At 30.8% G+C, this 16,622-nt stretch overlaps 1 protein-coding gene across 5 annotated transcripts; it reads left to right on the top strand.

The window, feature by feature from the left end:
• Positions 1 to 3,364: 3,364 nt before the first annotated feature.
• Positions 3,365 to 15,670, top strand: LOC106459987. 5 transcript variants are annotated; one of them, XM_022386573.1, is made up of 6 exons: positions 3,365 to 3,472; positions 6,176 to 6,485; positions 7,795 to 8,004; positions 9,694 to 9,821; positions 11,523 to 11,673; positions 15,225 to 15,670. In XM_022386573.1, the coding sequence occupies exons 3-5, from the start codon at positions 7,860 to 7,862 to the stop codon at positions 11,664 to 11,666; spliced, it is 417 nt and encodes a 138-aa protein (XP_022242281.1). In that variant the 5' UTR covers positions 3,365 to 3,472; positions 6,176 to 6,485; positions 7,795 to 7,859; the 3' UTR covers positions 11,667 to 11,673; positions 15,225 to 15,670. The 5 variants fall into 5 exon arrangements, with proteins under 5 accessions (XP_022242281.1, XP_022242280.1, XP_022242279.1 ...); XM_022386572.1 differs by having other exon boundaries at positions 6,176 to 6,518; XM_022386571.1 differs by having other exon boundaries at positions 3,366 to 3,472; positions 6,176 to 6,489.
• The last annotated feature ends 952 nt before the right edge of the window (positions 15,671 to 16,622 follow it).

The raw sequence follows: 16,622 nt of genomic DNA, 5'->3' as shown, positions 1-16,622 counted from the left end.
GTTCCAGTACATTCATTTTTTTATTGGATTCAAGTCAGGACTGGGCCGCTCCAGTACATTCATTTTTTATTGGATTCAAGTCAGGACTGGGCCGTTCCAGTACATTCATTTTTTTATTGGATTCAAGTCAGGACTGGGCCGCTCCAGTACATTCATTTTTTATTGGATTCAAGTCAGGACTGGGCCGCTCCAGTACATTCATTTTTTATTGGATTCAAGTCAGGACTGGGCCGTTCCAGTACATTCATTTTTTCTTTTGAAACCACTCCAGTATGGCTTTGGCTTTGAGTTTCAGGTCATTGTCCTGTATAATAGCTCAGGCACACAGTGTAGTAAATGTTAACAGACAAAAATAGGATAAATTAAACTCAATTGTGATTGAATAGTTATATATATTACTATATGTTAATTATTGCCTATGCTATTATGTATGGATGATGCAAATGCCATCCCTACTATTGATTTTTTTTTAAATTATTGATATTAGCCATCCCTACGTTTACTTTCCTTTTTGTAAAGTTTTTTCTTTATTTCCACATCATTAAGGAAATTGTGGAAACTTTCAACAAACATCTAACTGAATGTTACTTTATTTTATTACTGAAGATATTTTTTCTTGATTCGGGTTGTTTTATCAAAACATCTTTTTGATACATCTGTCTCCATATACGGCATAGTCTTCATGAATGTTTCTATCGTTATGTATATTAATTAACCGCATGTTCTCTCCTGCCAGAGCATGCGCAATGACGACCAAATGACAAGCAGTTGACACCCTCGAAAGCGAAGATAGCCATACATAATGGCCTAAATTTGGTAATTTAATCAATGTATGTATATAATAGACGAATGGAAGCCGAATCTATTGTGTTTTTTAGCTAGTGTGTTAGTTTTATTCAGTTATATCTCATATTGCAAATGATATCGTTGCACCAATGCAATCACACTTGAACACACACACATTTGTTTAAACCAGATAAATCATTTACCTCCCTAGTCCTCTTCCGGAGAATTGGGGGATGATTAAGAGCATAAGGTTATTTTGGCAAACACTATTTCACTTTCATGGCAAACCAAACAATATAAAAAATACTTAATTTTGTTGAATAAATATACCGTGAAAAATTATAAAGATTATTGAAACAAGTTCCAAGAGACACATGCTCTTTATGTGTGTGTTATGAAATTCTAAATAGCTAGAAATGTAAGACTGGAGTTTCTTAAAGACCACCCTGTCCTTGGTTCTTGGTGAAATTTCGTATTGGTCTCAGTATAGTGTTAGAAATACAGGAAAGAGCAATCCAGAAGCAATGCCAGGCGTTTCTTTCTTTTGTGACGACCAGCGTTTCTTGTTTTCACGTACCCTCTCCCTGTGGCTCAGCGGTATACTTGAAGGCTTATAACGCTAAAAATAGGGCTTTGATACCTGTAGTAGGCACAGAGCGGATAACCGATTCTGTAGCTTTGAGCTTACCAAAAAACAAACAGACAAACTTTTCGCCATCTCCTTGCTGTAGATGAATAATTAAAATGTATTTTAAAATACTGTACTTAATTTGAATAATTATTTTAATTAAAGACGTATAAATGTCATTAAATAATCTACCAGTGGTTGCTAGAAACACAAATAGGTCCCAACATTAGCAAATTAGTGTGTTTATTTACTGATATATATATACATATAGAAATGAATAAAAACCCTATAACCCGAGCGCTGTCGAAAGGTCCACTCGCGTTATAGGGTTTTTATTCATTTCTGTCAAGACTTCTTGAACCTACGTGTTTTTCTAACTCATGAATATATATGTATACACAGAGATACATCAACTAGGGCCCAATATTACCATGACTTCTACTCCCTCTCTCTACAAGCCTACATTATAACACATAGGTTAAAAAAATTAATTAAAGACAAAAATAAGAAACCGTATAACCAGAGAACTTTCGAAAAGCAGACGTGTCTTCCTAGTTTGTCCCCGATGAACAAAAGTCTATTTTTCCAAAGCGCTATGATTATAGGGTTTCTTATTCTTCTCTACAAGCATAACAGTATTTTAGCACCGCCATCTGGTGGCTGATTTGATAGCATTTACCAGGCTGCTTTTTTAACTCCACACTTTGTGACATGTTCGAATGTTTTTAACTTTTTGTTTTTCTTCTTTTTGATATGGTATCATATCGAAATAAAAATGACTAAACAGGCAAATAACAAATTTCTAAATTTTCTTATATATCACAGAGAACATTCTAAAAATAAATTACGTTAGGATAGTGAATTTACTTTGTTTCAGCAGAAGTCTTCAAATGTCAACAAAAATACACAGAAGTGAGAATGTTATTTGTATTATAAAAGATTAAGCATAGATTATAATACAAATTTGTGTTTAGAAGTTTAGAAGATAAAAGCTGAACATATATATTATAACAAATTTATTTGTTTTTCCATATAATGTTTATAAGCATCGTTATCTCTGAGCAAGTTGCACAATTTGTGTTATAGCATTCTTTGTATTACCCAGAAGAAACCATTTTTGTTTTTAATTTTGGATATGGTAACTTGGAAAGTTTATCAGATTTTTAAAAGATTATTACATAAAATAAAATCATTCTAGAATACTATAAAAATTTTGATAGGGTTTCTTTGCATCGTCTGTTACCCCCAGTGGCTAATGGTAAGTCTGAGGGCTCATACCGCTAAAAAGCGGGTTTCGATACTCGTGGTGGGCACAGCATAGATAACCTATAGTGCAGATTTGCGCTTAATGACAAACAAACAAAGTAATCTATTTTTCGCCATTGTGGCTTCACCAGGTCATGTATAAAATATTAATTTTTGTACGAGTTCTGGTAAATCTGTAATGATGAAATTTAGATAACAATAAGTGTTTGTTTTTTTGAATTATATGGAGAGTACAGATCATTTTTTGTAACTTGTACTGTCAAAAGTCCCTTCAGTATGCACTGCGAATTCTGAAAAACAACAAATGATTATGTATTGTTTTCGGGCCGGCATGACCTGATGATTAGGACATGCTCACCCTTTCAGCCGTGGTGCGTTATAATGTTATTGTCAATCACACTATTCGTTGGAAAATAGTAGCTCAAGAGTGGGTGGTGTTGACTAACTAACTTTCTTCTAGTCTATTACTGCTAAATTAAAAAGGGTTAGCGTAGATAGCCCTCTTGTAGCTTTGCGCGAATTACAAAATAAACTATATATTGTTTTCTATTTAATTCCAAATGATATATGTTTATATATATATATATACAATTTACTACATTATAAAACAAATATTTTAAACAATGGGGTGAGTAGAAGTCTTCAGTGATGCTGACTTATGTATTTGAAATTATTTCTACTATGGTATCGTATTTCGAGAAAATTGTTTTTAGCAATGGATTTAAATACAAGATTAACCAAAATATTTACTACTTTGGTGGATTTAGGGTTAGTACATCCTCAAGAGTTAAGGTATGTAGAATCTTTTGATTTAGTTTCAGCATTCTAAACTATTTTAATTTATAAGTCGTGCGTATGTTATCGTAAACTATCTTATTTATGCATCAATTTTGTAACTAAACACAACTCGATCTATTGTTATAGGGACAAGTTGTACTCTTACTCGTACTTACAAAAAATATAATTATAAATAGGCTTAATAATAATACATTTTACAAATTACAAAGCCTGCGTAAATGGGTTTGAAAACGAGTTGCGTGGCATGGTTTCTTTCTGAAAAGGTTCATGAAATGCTGTATTGTTCAGGTTTTAACTTTTATATTTTGCAAATGCTCCAAAGTTGAGATTTTTGTAAATTAAAAAAAAAGGAAAAGGATAACAACGGGTGAGAACAGAAATATAAAGTAAAGACGCAAAGTAAAAATTCTGGGTAGTTAATGCTGTAAAATTAATATTAAATTGATGAGTATGATGAAAGAGTTATAAAACTATAGAAAAGTGAAGTTTGATAATAATAAAAAAAAAGAACTTAAGAAATCATAAAGTATTTGGGTAAATGTTGCCAGATAATGCTAAAACTAAAAGTTACAGTAATAGTTAGGATTTTTTAAGCTTGTTAAAAGAGAAGTGTTAAATGAGGTTTAAAGTTAAACCCTTAGAGGATATGGATGGCAAAGTTTTTTATTGAAGACTATGAAACATTTGAGCTTTCAGATATTCTCATTAGTTTTTACAAAAGAAGACATTAGTATTAGTAATGGTCCTAACCCTAAGCATTCTATCATCTATGGGAAGTATTTTATTTGACCTGAATCATGTAGATCAAGTCTCTTGGTGGCATGTAGAAATGGCAAGAGTTTCATATTGAGATTCTGTTTTTTCTTTAGATCATTTATTTATTAATGGGCTATTCTGTTGCATTTATTTGTAGATTTTGTATTTGATTCTTTAAGTTTTTTGTATATATTTTCTACTTTTCTGTTGCTTTTTAATTGGGGTTTTTGTTATTTTACTGTCTTTTTTTTTTTCTTGTATGATGATTTTCTTGACTGGTATGGCTATTTCCTTTTCGTGGCTAACAAAATTTTTAATGTAATTTACATTTTAGTCCATGGCTTTGCACTATAAAATGCCAACCAACCAACCAACCAATTCTTTTATAGAATTCATGGTATCATTAGGAAAAAAACTACAGCGTTAAAAATTATATTGTATTTTTATGGTGGTTTTTGACTTAGTTTTTCTTGTATTATGGTGTTCATTAAGTGTTTGAATGTGTTTTTACAATGTGAATGTTTTCATCTCAATAAATATTCTAATATATGAGATGCAAATTGATCTTTGATAGTTATTTTATTATTTGTCACCATGTATTTTCAATTAAATTTGAATTTGTCCGTGTTTCTGAATTTACAAAAAATTTTGCAGCAATTCACTATGTAGTGTATGCTTTCCAACAATCTGTTATTATGTTGCTCCCGAGTTTAACTTGTCTTTGTTAAAAGTTTGTGAAGTTCTGTATTCTACCGGTGTTGGGAAAAGTTCTCGTTTTTTTTTACATATTCTTTTTCATATATTGATTTGTCACTTTCAGTTTTGTAATTTCTCCACACCCTCGTTTATTTTCTGTTTGTGTAGTGTTTTTACTTGTTACTTCTCTTGATTTTTGCTGTTTGTTGTGGTGTGTGTGTGTGTCACTCTCTCCATATTTGTTGCCTTGTGTGTGTGTGTATATCGGTAGTACAGTTTTTCCGATTCATATTCTGAGTTTTTGAACTATGTATTTTTTACTTGGGGTATCATATTTAATTAGTTTTTTTACTTTCTCTGCAAAATCATTAGTTACATCTAATCCCATAGTTTTGTTTTCTATTTTTAATGATTTTTTTTTTTTTACATGTTGGGTATTTCTGTATTTTAGGCAGTGTTACTGTATTTTCATCGTTTAGGAATTGATCAAGATAGCCTAATAAGTTAAGATTTTTCAATAATTTGGTGTTTATTATTTGGTATGTTTGTATATTACCTGTAGTTTTGATGTTTGTGTTTTCCATTATTTCTATGGTTAGTATAAGGCAGTGGGTTCCAAACTGTGTGTCATGGCACGTTGCTAGGGGTGTTGTGAGAGTTTTGCTAAACAAAGAGTAATTAAGAACGTAATATGTATAATATCATTATAAGAGGTTTAATGGTATTTCTTTGATTTCTGAACCAAACTTTGCTGATGACCCTTGAATGGGTAAAACTGCGGTCCACAGCAGAGGATACGGCCAGTCAAAGAATGCATTAGGCCTCTATGTCACAGATGCTCTTTTAAATTTCATCTCTAGTGAAAAAGAAATCTTTAACATGTTCATACAATAAAGAAAATAAAAAAAATATTGCACATAGTAGCAGTGGTGTCGTACAAGTCGAGGTACGTTTGTTAGGGTGTCATCAGTGAAAAAAGTTTGGAAACAACTGGTATAAGTTTTTGTGGTGTAGTTTTTGCACTTTTTTTCTTTGTTTGTGTAACTAACTTCTGTAGATTTTTTGTGAATATTTTGTATTTGGTTGTTAGTGATGTTTATTAGGTTTTCTGTTGTCTATTTTGAGTTTTTAGGAAGAATTTGGTAGCTTTTTTTAAATATTTTGTAAATTTATGTATCTTAAATTGTTTTTAATTTTAACCTGTGTGTTTTCGATGTCACAATAACCTAAAGTTTTTCTATGTAGTTCCACATCAGGATGCCATAAATCCTTTCTTGATGTTTTTCATTTACTGTTATCATTCCCTTTTATCCCATCCTTTTTCACTTAACTCCTGTCTTTGTGTAACCCCCCAAAAAAACTACGTCTTTTTTTTTTTAAGTGTCTCATTTAGTTCTGTTTTCAATATTAATTTGTTTGATTTGTGTTTTGTTGGTATTTTAGTTCATTTTGATTTTGTTTTTAGTGGCATCCTGATATGGCACTCTTTCCATAGAAAGATTGAGAGCTTAAAGCATCAAGACCAGACAGGATTTTAAAGGAGGTCAAAGATCAAGCATGTAAATATCTCATTTTTGGTAGTGAGCAGTTATAAAAAAAGGAATAACTTGTTTTAATTTATAATCAATATGTTTATAAATGTATTTTAATGTTCTATTAGCTCTACTACTAACAACAGAACACTGCTTTGCAGGCTTGAATGAGGTATTTAACAATATATCCAGATCCCATTCTTTAGTCACATTAATGAGTCATTCTATAGTAGACAGACCCGCTTACTGATACAATTTTGCTGTAACTGCTACGTAAAATGCTCTTCTGCTATGGTCATTTTGAAATAGTTATGGCAACTATGAGGTCGTATGGTGTACATGGTTTGTTCCAAGTCTTCTTATTCACTTGATTCCTCTGTGCACATCTGCCTGTAAGCTCTGTTGTGCATATGCATACTTTCCACCAAATAAGTTTGGCACAAACCACATTCTCTGTACTCTGAGCCAGTTAGAAGATAGTATCTGTGCTACCGACGAATCCCCTATCGCTATGGAAAATTGACCAGTTGATAAGCAAACGCTACTGAGAACAATCTTTATGGGTAGGCAGGTCTGAGTAAATCAACATCCTCAATAGAGCTAGAAATACCAAATAATTTCATGTCATCAGCTTACTTTACCAGTTTACCAATTATTCCTCGGTCAGTACCATTATTACAGATAAGAGAATGCAAAGACCCTAGCACGAACTCCTGAGGCACACCACTAGTAACAAAGGTCCAATTTGACTGGACTTCATTAATAACTTTTTGCTTTCTTTCATCCCATCACCTTTAATCCAGTTAACTGGTCTTACCCCAATCCTGTCAACGTGATTTTCTCAGTTATTCTTTAGTGTGACACCTTATCAAAAGCCCTCTAAAAATGAAGTACGTAAGTCCAGACTTTTCTATCATACAGATAACCATTAACATTCTCAAAAAAAAAGTTCACAACCTAGTAAGGCAAGATTTTTAAATATAGTAATGTAGAGAGTGAAAACGTCACTACTTAAATCGAAGGATACAAACTGAAGGGGAAAAAAAGAAAGGTTCTTTTAATTAAAATCAACTTGTTACATTTTCTACCTCTCTGATTGGTTGTTACACATATAATATGCAGATTGTTTAATTCTCTGAACTATTAAACTGCCATTTTGTGAAACTTTTATAATAGTTTTAAATTATTGTATTTCTATCTTTCTCTCTGAATACTGCTTACAGTTTGAGAAGTGTGTAGAATTTTAAGAATGTATCATTTTTATTTCTGCTCAAAAACGGTGTGTTGTATTTCCAAATTTCACAATCTCACTGTATTTCCTTTTTTTTTCAGTGCATATTGTAATCACTCGTACTTTAGCTAAACAATAAAACGTATTCAGAATTTAAAGAAAGATCATGTTTACGTGGAAAAAAACTCAACTTCCATCTCGTCCTGAAATTCCACCAATTGATGATATTTTGAAAGATTTAGAAAATGTTATGAAGGATGATGTTGTAATATCTGTATCTCCAACATCCTTATGTTCACATTCTCTATCAGGTGGGAATTTTATTATTATTTATCATCATGAAAGGTAAGTCTACTGAGAAGAATTATTTTAATCATATAAAATCATATACATTTATATGACCTATTATAACCTGAATAAAAATCTGTATTATTATTTCTATTTTACCCTTTGATGCCAATATGGATGTAACTGAATTACAAAAAAATAAACATTGTCATTTTTCCACATGCTTTTTTTTTAAATGCTTTGGAGCTGAAATTAATTCATTAAAAACCTTATTTATTTATTTCCTGTGTTAATAATTTGGCACTCATAACTCACTAGAAAGAAAGTGTAGTTTCATTGATTTTTTCCAATCTGTTTTTAAACTCAGTTGTCATTGTAATATAATTGTCTATATCTCAGTCTTGAGGCTTTGATCTAAACACAAGATGAAAGCTCTTTCTCTGCTCCTTTCACCTATATAAGTCACTGTGGCTTTCAATTCAGAAGAGACTCGTGTAGAGATCGGAACAAAGTATTAAAAGCTTAGCTTGATGATATGTTGCTAGGCTTAGCTTGGTGATACGTTGCTAGGCATAGCTTGGTGATATGTTGCTAGGCTTAGCTTGGTGATACGTTGCTAGGCTTAGCTTGGTGATATGTTGCTAGGCTTAGCTTGGTAATATGTTGCTAGGCTTAGCTTGATGATATGTTGCTAGGCTTAGCTTGGTGATACGTTGCTAGGCTTAGCTTGGTGATACGTTGCTAGGCTTAGCTTGGTGATATGTTGCTAGGCTTAGCTTGATGATACGTTGCTAGTAGAAAAGATGTTTGTGAACAGCTTTCAACAAGATTACCGTCCATGTTTTTTAAAGCTTGCTTTGTCATCTTATACTTCATTTGAATTATGATTTACAGTTTGATAAGAAATGTTTTTTTTTTTTTTGTGGAACAAGATGAGATTAGTTCAGTTATATCAATTTGCATTCAACCATATCAAATTTTGTTTTGCCACTAAGGCTGCTGTTGTTAGGCTGTGTTTACATCAACCCATCTTGTTATAAATAAGTGCTCAAATGGGCAAAGTAAATTACAGAAACAAAATGTAAAAGAATATATATAAAAAGACATAAAAAATGTGTTTAAAACTTATTACACAAATGAAATTAAACTTTCTCATTAACAATAAAAAAAAATTGGACTTGCTTATAATTTTGATATGGTAAAAAATGTTGTTTTTGTTGTACACCAGGAATCATAAAGAGAGTGAAACTAAATTTCTGTTTTTAGAATTGAAACAAAGATGAAATTTATTCATATAAAATAAAAACTTTTAATGGAAAGTTTTACAAGAATATAGGAAGACAAAAATCAGTAATAAAAATTGCAACAAAGGTAAGCCTTTCCTGTTTCGTAAACAAATCACAATGAAATCTTTTATTTTTTACTTTTCAGAGTTAAAAATTCCTATAAATATCACATATAAAAGTAAGATATTTTTGAGAAGCTATATAGTCTTTAGAAAGTTTGTTCCAAGTTTCAAACTATTTCATCAAGTAGTTTTTTGCAGTGTAATACAACGAACTAAACAACAGGGTGCATTGATTCAATACACTCTTGTGGTTTAGATTTAAGAAAGATTACATAAAGTTTACATTAACATTCGAAACAGATGTTTTTTTTGTGACTCGTGAAAAAGTAGTCTTATTAATATTTTTTTTCTTCTGTACTTGCAGAAAGCTCTGGACATCTGAGTACGTCCAGCCAAAGTGAAGCAGAAAGTAAAGATACGGTTGATATTCAAAACAAAGATTCTTCATCCTTCAGTGATAGTGACCTAGAGCCTGAGGAGGCATTTCAAAAAGTATTTTTTTTTTAAACATTTATAATAAAATTGCAAATTAACTGAGCTTAGCGAGGAAACAAAGTATGGAATTTTGTTTGTTTTCAAACGACTACGTACTTCGAGGTATAGATCTTTTTCTGAGATTTGGACAATCATTTTGATTTCATGTTTTCTTGGTAATTTTTAAAATTAGGAATCACTAACCAAAATGCTGATTAGAAGTTTGAAGATAAAAATATTTGAGTAGCTTGTTTAGTAATATAGGTGCAAAAAAGAATGTAAAGTAGAGTGTAAGAATTGAGTGAAAGATTATCAGGGATGTGTCCGGATTAACAGGTAAAGCAGTTACATTTGTGATGCAGGTGGAAATGAGTTTTAATTTTAGGGAAGTTGTTGAGTGGTTCTGCTTTCACCGTATAAAGTTCAAGAATTCCTTGAGTTTATGGGAAATTCTTTTTTCCACTTGGAATATGAAAGTTCCTACTAAAAAAACAAAATCCTATTGTTTAAGTTTTTGTAAAGTATGATTACAAATTTAGTTGAGCAACATCAGTACTAGAAATCGTAGTGCCATTACCCATGGAGGTTTTTACTGAAATACTTCTAGAGTAAAGAATTATGTCCCGGACTTTACAAAAGTGTGTGAGAAGAATGTTAATGGAGTTGGGGATATTTTTACGTATTCAGTCAAGCCAGCTGTAAAGGAATGTATTGAACTAAAAGCATTTTCCTAAATGGGTGAATAGAAAAAAAAACAAACTCAAATGTAGCTGAAAAATGCTTAGGTTACAAGAACATGAAATTCTATAGTAAAATTGTAATTTTTGTGGTTCATAAAAATAAAATAAAAAGACATATATTATTCTATGAGTAATTGTGATAGTCTTATAACGCAACACGTCAAATTTGATGTGAAAGAACTGAGAAACTGTAATCCTATTTACACGTATCATGTCTTCTACTGTTGGCAGAGTTTTGGGATATGTTGGATGTAGAAAAACATTCAGGTAACTGATATTTTGGCCTGACAGTAACTAGTCTCTTTTATTAGGCCTAAATAAATAATTTTTTGCTTTGTCATTATACTACTTGAAACTGACATTTAATTAATGGCTCTCGGCAAAGTTTTTAAAATAGGGTTTCTGTGATTTACCAATTTATTTTTTATAGGACTTGTGCCATATGTATCATGACCTTAATAAAAAACTTTTTAATAAATTGGGTGCTTATGGAAGTAATGGATAAAACTAAAATGGGGACAAAAATATAACATGCAAATTTAAGTTTTATTTTTTGCCTCACACTTTTTTCCTTTTAGATTCTTACTTTTTTGTTTATATTTCATTTGAGAGAACCTTCTATATTGAAGGAGTTTCTTCTAGGAAATGCTTTTGTAAAGATAACAGTTATGTGATTGACACATCTTTGGTAGTCTGTATGACATTATAAATAATTTAAAATTACCATTTTTGCATGTGATCATCCAGTACTTTTAGTACTTACACATTAGTGAAAAGTAATCTTAATTAGAAAAGGCCACTATGAAAATTTCCCTCCATAAACTTGAAATTTTGTGAACAGTTAATGTTTGTGATTTTTGCTTCATTGAACATTTATAAAAAAATGTGTCACTATTTCATAATATTCCCATAAGTTAGTTAAGATATAATAAAGATGTTTTTTTTTAGCAAGAAATGATTAAATTAATTTTTTTTTCAGGTAAAGCAGTTTTTTGATTTAAATAAAAAAATTGAGAAAAGTCTCGAACTGTTACAATGTCATACAGACAAGCTTCAAGATGTTACTGAACACCTGAGTGAAGAGATAGCTGTGATAAGTGATTCTGTCCATTCTGTAACGTGAACATCAAGTAAGTTCTGCCTTAGATGGTTTTTTGTTTTCAATTTTGATGTATTTTGGTAACTTAAACATTTAGGGCAGTGGTTCCACATCTTTTTAACTTTATGGACCATCAGACCTCCGTAAAAAACTTGTGAACTACAAGAAGTATGTAAACTTGTAAGGTATTTGACCAAAAGATATGAAGTACATAGAATATATATAATCACATACACAGTGTAGCAAAAACAAGTTCGAAAGGATTTAACATTTTAATAATATGAATATTTAGTCAAAAAGAATTACATAAAATTTCATTTAGCAATTATTAAACACTTATTTTTTCCCCCACAAGGTGTTTCTCAGGATCGGCAAACACATTTTTGTGGACCACTTGTTTAGAACCACTGAACTAGGTTACATGTCAAATGATATAACGAATTATTGTTTTTAAATTAAAGGGTTACTCTTTTGATTTCTGTTAACTTTAAATTTATTATTTTTACTTTGCTAATGGAATTTTTGTATATAAGCTCAGTCATTTTGACCGACCTTGTAACCACCAGGTAATCGTGAAAGTGCATGTACTATAGCGTTTAATGAAGTAATTGGATCTTCATGAAATTTGTCCAACTTTTAGTAAACATTACAAGTCTTTTGTATGCAAAAAAATCAGGTATTTTTACTAAAGATTTGTCTGTAAATTTATGGAGTCAGAATTTGACTTGGACTCGGACAAGGTGATTTTCATGTTAAGATTAAAAATACCTTTTCATCTTAAAATGTTATATCTTATCTGTTATTTTCTCTACCCTAACACTACAGGGACTAGGTCCATTTGATAGACCTTGTAGCCACCACAAAAAATATGAAATAAATCTAAGTTACTCTCTTTTTTTTTTTCTTTTTTTGTTTTACTAGAATGACTGCAGATTGTAACAGAAAATTACAATTATTTATCTTAAACAACCTCAGGCGCATAACAGTTTACACCTGTTTTTATTTAATTTCATTGCTTTATTGCTATTTTAAACCTGGGTAACAAGCTCTAAACAACACTACAAATGTTTAGCTCAAGTTAAGGCATTGAATTATGTAGCTCATGTGCAGCTCATATGATAATTTTTTTATTGAACTTTTTTTTTCATTTAGGTTTTCTTATATAACCTTAGAAGTTTCTAATTTTTACATTTTAGTGCCAACTGAAATAACATAACCTAATAACATAATGTTTAGGGGACAACAAGGGATCTATTGGCCTATCATGGCTGTCCCATCCTTTAAACAAAAACTGTTAGTAATGCCTACTGAAATAACATAACCTAATAACATTATGTTTAGGGGACAACAAGGGATCTATTGGTTAACCTAGGGTGTCCCATCCTTTAAACAAAAACTGTTAGAAATGCCAACTGAAATAACATAACCTAATAACATAATGTTTAGGGGACAACAAGGGATCTATTGGTTAACCTAGGATGTCCCATCCTTTAAACAAAAACTGTTAGAAATGCCTACTGAAATAACATAACCTAATAACATAATGTTTAGGGGACAACAAGGGATCTATTGGTTAACCTAGGATGTCCCATCCTTTAAACAAAAACTGTTAGAAATGCCAACTGAAATAACATAACCTAATAACATAATGTTTAGGGGACAACAAGGGATCTATTGGTTAACCTAGGGTGTCCCATCCAATAAACAAAATTATACTATTATAAAAACACCTCAAAGCCAGCTCTTATTATTCATATAGTTATCAAGCTTTCGCCTAAACTAACTTAAATTAGAAAAACAAAACTGTCTTACCTGAAGATTATTAGTACCGTGCCAAAATTTATATTTGTGTCCCCTAGTCCTACCATTCTCACCATTAAGTATGATGCATCAACACTATCAATTCCCTTAATCTTAAAATACTTCAATCAGATCCCTTCTAACTCTTCTATTTCCAAGAGAAAACAATTTCAGAAGGTATAAACAATATACTTGCATGTATACAAGACCACCTTCATCTTGTTAACTTGTATTGTTTTAATTTAGGCAACATTAAACACACATTCTGTTTAGTTCTAAAAACAGGTTTTTCAAATTTCACCCAGAAAACCATGAACAGTATTATAATAGGCAGTATTCTTTCACCCAATGTGTATTGATGTGGGTCAAAGTGTGCATTCCATCATCTTTTAAAGAGTATTATGTATTTTGTGTCATTTATCAATTATTCATTTAGCCTACATTGCTGATTTTGTGTCAGTTCGTGGTAAAGGAGAGGAAATACCAGATGCAATATACAGGGATGACAAAAAAAAACAACTAGATAAGCATGTCAGTGGTTCTAGAAGCTATGCAAACTGTACGATGGACAAAAATAGTTTTGTTTTTCACATGAACATCACCTTGCATTTCGACATATCAGATTTATGACATCAATTCACAGACATATCTTGAGTACAAATACTTTTGTAACACATCTGATTTTTGTGTACAACAGACTTGTGCATTTTACCACAAGCCTGCCATAGTTTGTGTAGATAAAAATAGTAAAATGAAAATTATATGTTACATTTCTTCTCCAATATGGAGGATGGTTAAATATCAACAGTGTTTTAATCATAATTATATAATATATTTTGTTATTTCAAACCTTTCTGTGGTGCTACAGTAGTACTTTGTTCAATGTTCTACCATTAGAAACCTAACTAATAAAATTAGACTATAAGAATTCCCTGATAAAGTCGTAAGATGAAATGTTGGAAGTAAAGTAAAAGTAAAAAGTAAGAACTTTTTCTGGAGTTCAGGATATTTTTATTTGTATTTCATTATGTATTTGGATCTCAAATATCCACCAGTGGTAAATTTCTAGACTCACAACACTAAAATCTGAGGTTTGATCTCCTTTGTTGGACAGAGTGCAGAGATTCATTTGTGTAGATTTGCACTAAAAAAACAACCAACCAGTATGTGCATAAAAAATGTTCTAGTAAACTAAATGTATTTGATTGAATTAACCTAGTTTAGTGTTATGCCCTAATTGATAAAACTAAACTGAAAACTATTTGTTTAGATCAATTTGATGTTGTTTTATTCTCCTAATGACTGTGTTAAATTTTTTGTGGTGTTAAGTTCATTGCCTTGCCATTAGGATGCACTAAATAAAAAAAAAACTGTAAATTTAGGATAAGTTCTTTATTCTCTGCAAGTTTATCAAAATGTTTAAATGTATCAGTGTAGTTTATAAAGTCAGTAAACCAAACTCTGTTAAATTTCTCAGTATCTGACTGGAGAGAGAGAAGTTAGAAGCAAAATGGTATAAATTAATAAATGTTTGTCAAATGCGTGAACTGTGTAACAGTTCATATGTTCTGTAATAGTTTGGCCGGTAAAACAAATAGTAATAATAATTTTTGATCAGTTATTCAGAGGTAAAGTGGAAGAAGAATCAAATTTGAAAACTCAAGTTTGTTCAATGTTTAAAGAACATGATCAGGGTATTTTGAGGTCCTGAGAATAGTAAAGGAACCTAAACTGATTTTGCTACGTTATATTCACACTCACTATAATGTAATTTCGTTTCAGGTCATCGACTGATTATCAAGCAGACAAAAAAAAATATAATACAACTGAAAATGACAAGTTGAAATATGGGAGAAAAGGTTATGTTTGAAATGGATTTTCAATGAAAGGAGTACGTTAAGAACAGAGGAAATATTAAATATTGAAACAGATCCAACGTTTTCTTCCTGTAGAGTTTTATGTCACAAATAATTGTGTAAAAAATTATATCTTAAGAGTTCCTTACTTAATGAAGACATCTACCATGACTGTTGTAAGTTTATTTTAAGTTGAAACTGCATTATTTGCTTAATACTTTTTTAAAAATTCACCATCAAAGAATATTGCCATGAAATGTGATTAACAGTTTTTGATCAAATGTGTTTAGAAAGTAAACTTTTTAGAACAGTAACTTTTCGATATTGTACAAATGGCTCAGTTGAGAATAAACTTTATTCATATTAAGTTAACTTTTTGATACAACAAAAAAGTCATTGCATACATGAATCAGATGGTCTAGCTACTTGGAAGTTCACTTATCTCTCAATAGATGGAGAAAAAATTAAGAACAATATTTGGAAGTTCAGTTATCTCTCAATAGATGGAGAAAAAATACTTGGAAGTTCAGTTATCTCAATAGATGGAGAAAAAATACTTGGAAGTTCAATTATCTCTCAATACATGGAGAAAAAATACTTGGAAGTTCAGTTATATCTCAATAGATGGAGAAAAATTTGAGAACAAAATACTTGAAAGTTCAGTTATCTCAATAGATGGAGAAAAAATTAAGAAAAAAATACTTGGAAGTTCAGTTATCTCTCAATAGATGGAGAAAAAAGTACTTGGAAGTTCAGTTATATCTCAATAGATGTAGATACAAATAATAAGGAAAAATACTTGGAAGTTCAGTTATATCTCAATAAATAGAGAAAAAATTAAGAAAAAATACTTGGAAGTTCAATTATCTCTCAATAGATGGAGAAAAAGTACTTGGATGTTCAGTTATAACTCAATAGATGGAGAAAAATTACTTGGAAGTTCAGTTATCTCTCAAGAGATGGAGAAAAAATACTTGATAGTTCAATTATCTCTCAATAGATGGAGAAAAAATTAGGAAAAATACTTGGAGGTTCAATTATCTCTCAATAGATGGAGAAAAAGTACTTGGATGTTCAGTTATAACTCAATAGACGGAGAAAAAATTAAGAAAAAATACTTGATAGTTCAATTATCTCTCAATAGATGGAGAAAAAAATTAGGAAAAAATACTTGGAAGTTCAGTCATCTCTCAATAGATGGAGAAAAGGTACTTGGATGTTCAGTTATAACTCAATAGATGGAGAAAAAATTAAGAAAAAATACTTGGAAGTTCACTTATCTCTCAATAGATGGAGAAAAAATTAAGAAAAAATACTTGAAAGT

Source organism: Limulus polyphemus, unplaced genomic scaffold (genome assembly GCF_000517525.1).
Source record: "Limulus polyphemus unplaced genomic scaffold, Limulus_polyphemus-2.1.2 Scaffold690, whole genome shotgun sequence".
Taxonomy (NCBI): domain Eukaryota; kingdom Metazoa; phylum Arthropoda; class Merostomata; order Xiphosura; family Limulidae; genus Limulus; species Limulus polyphemus.
Note: the sequence above shows the minus strand (reverse complement) of the source record. Positions and strands in the feature narration are given on the sequence as shown.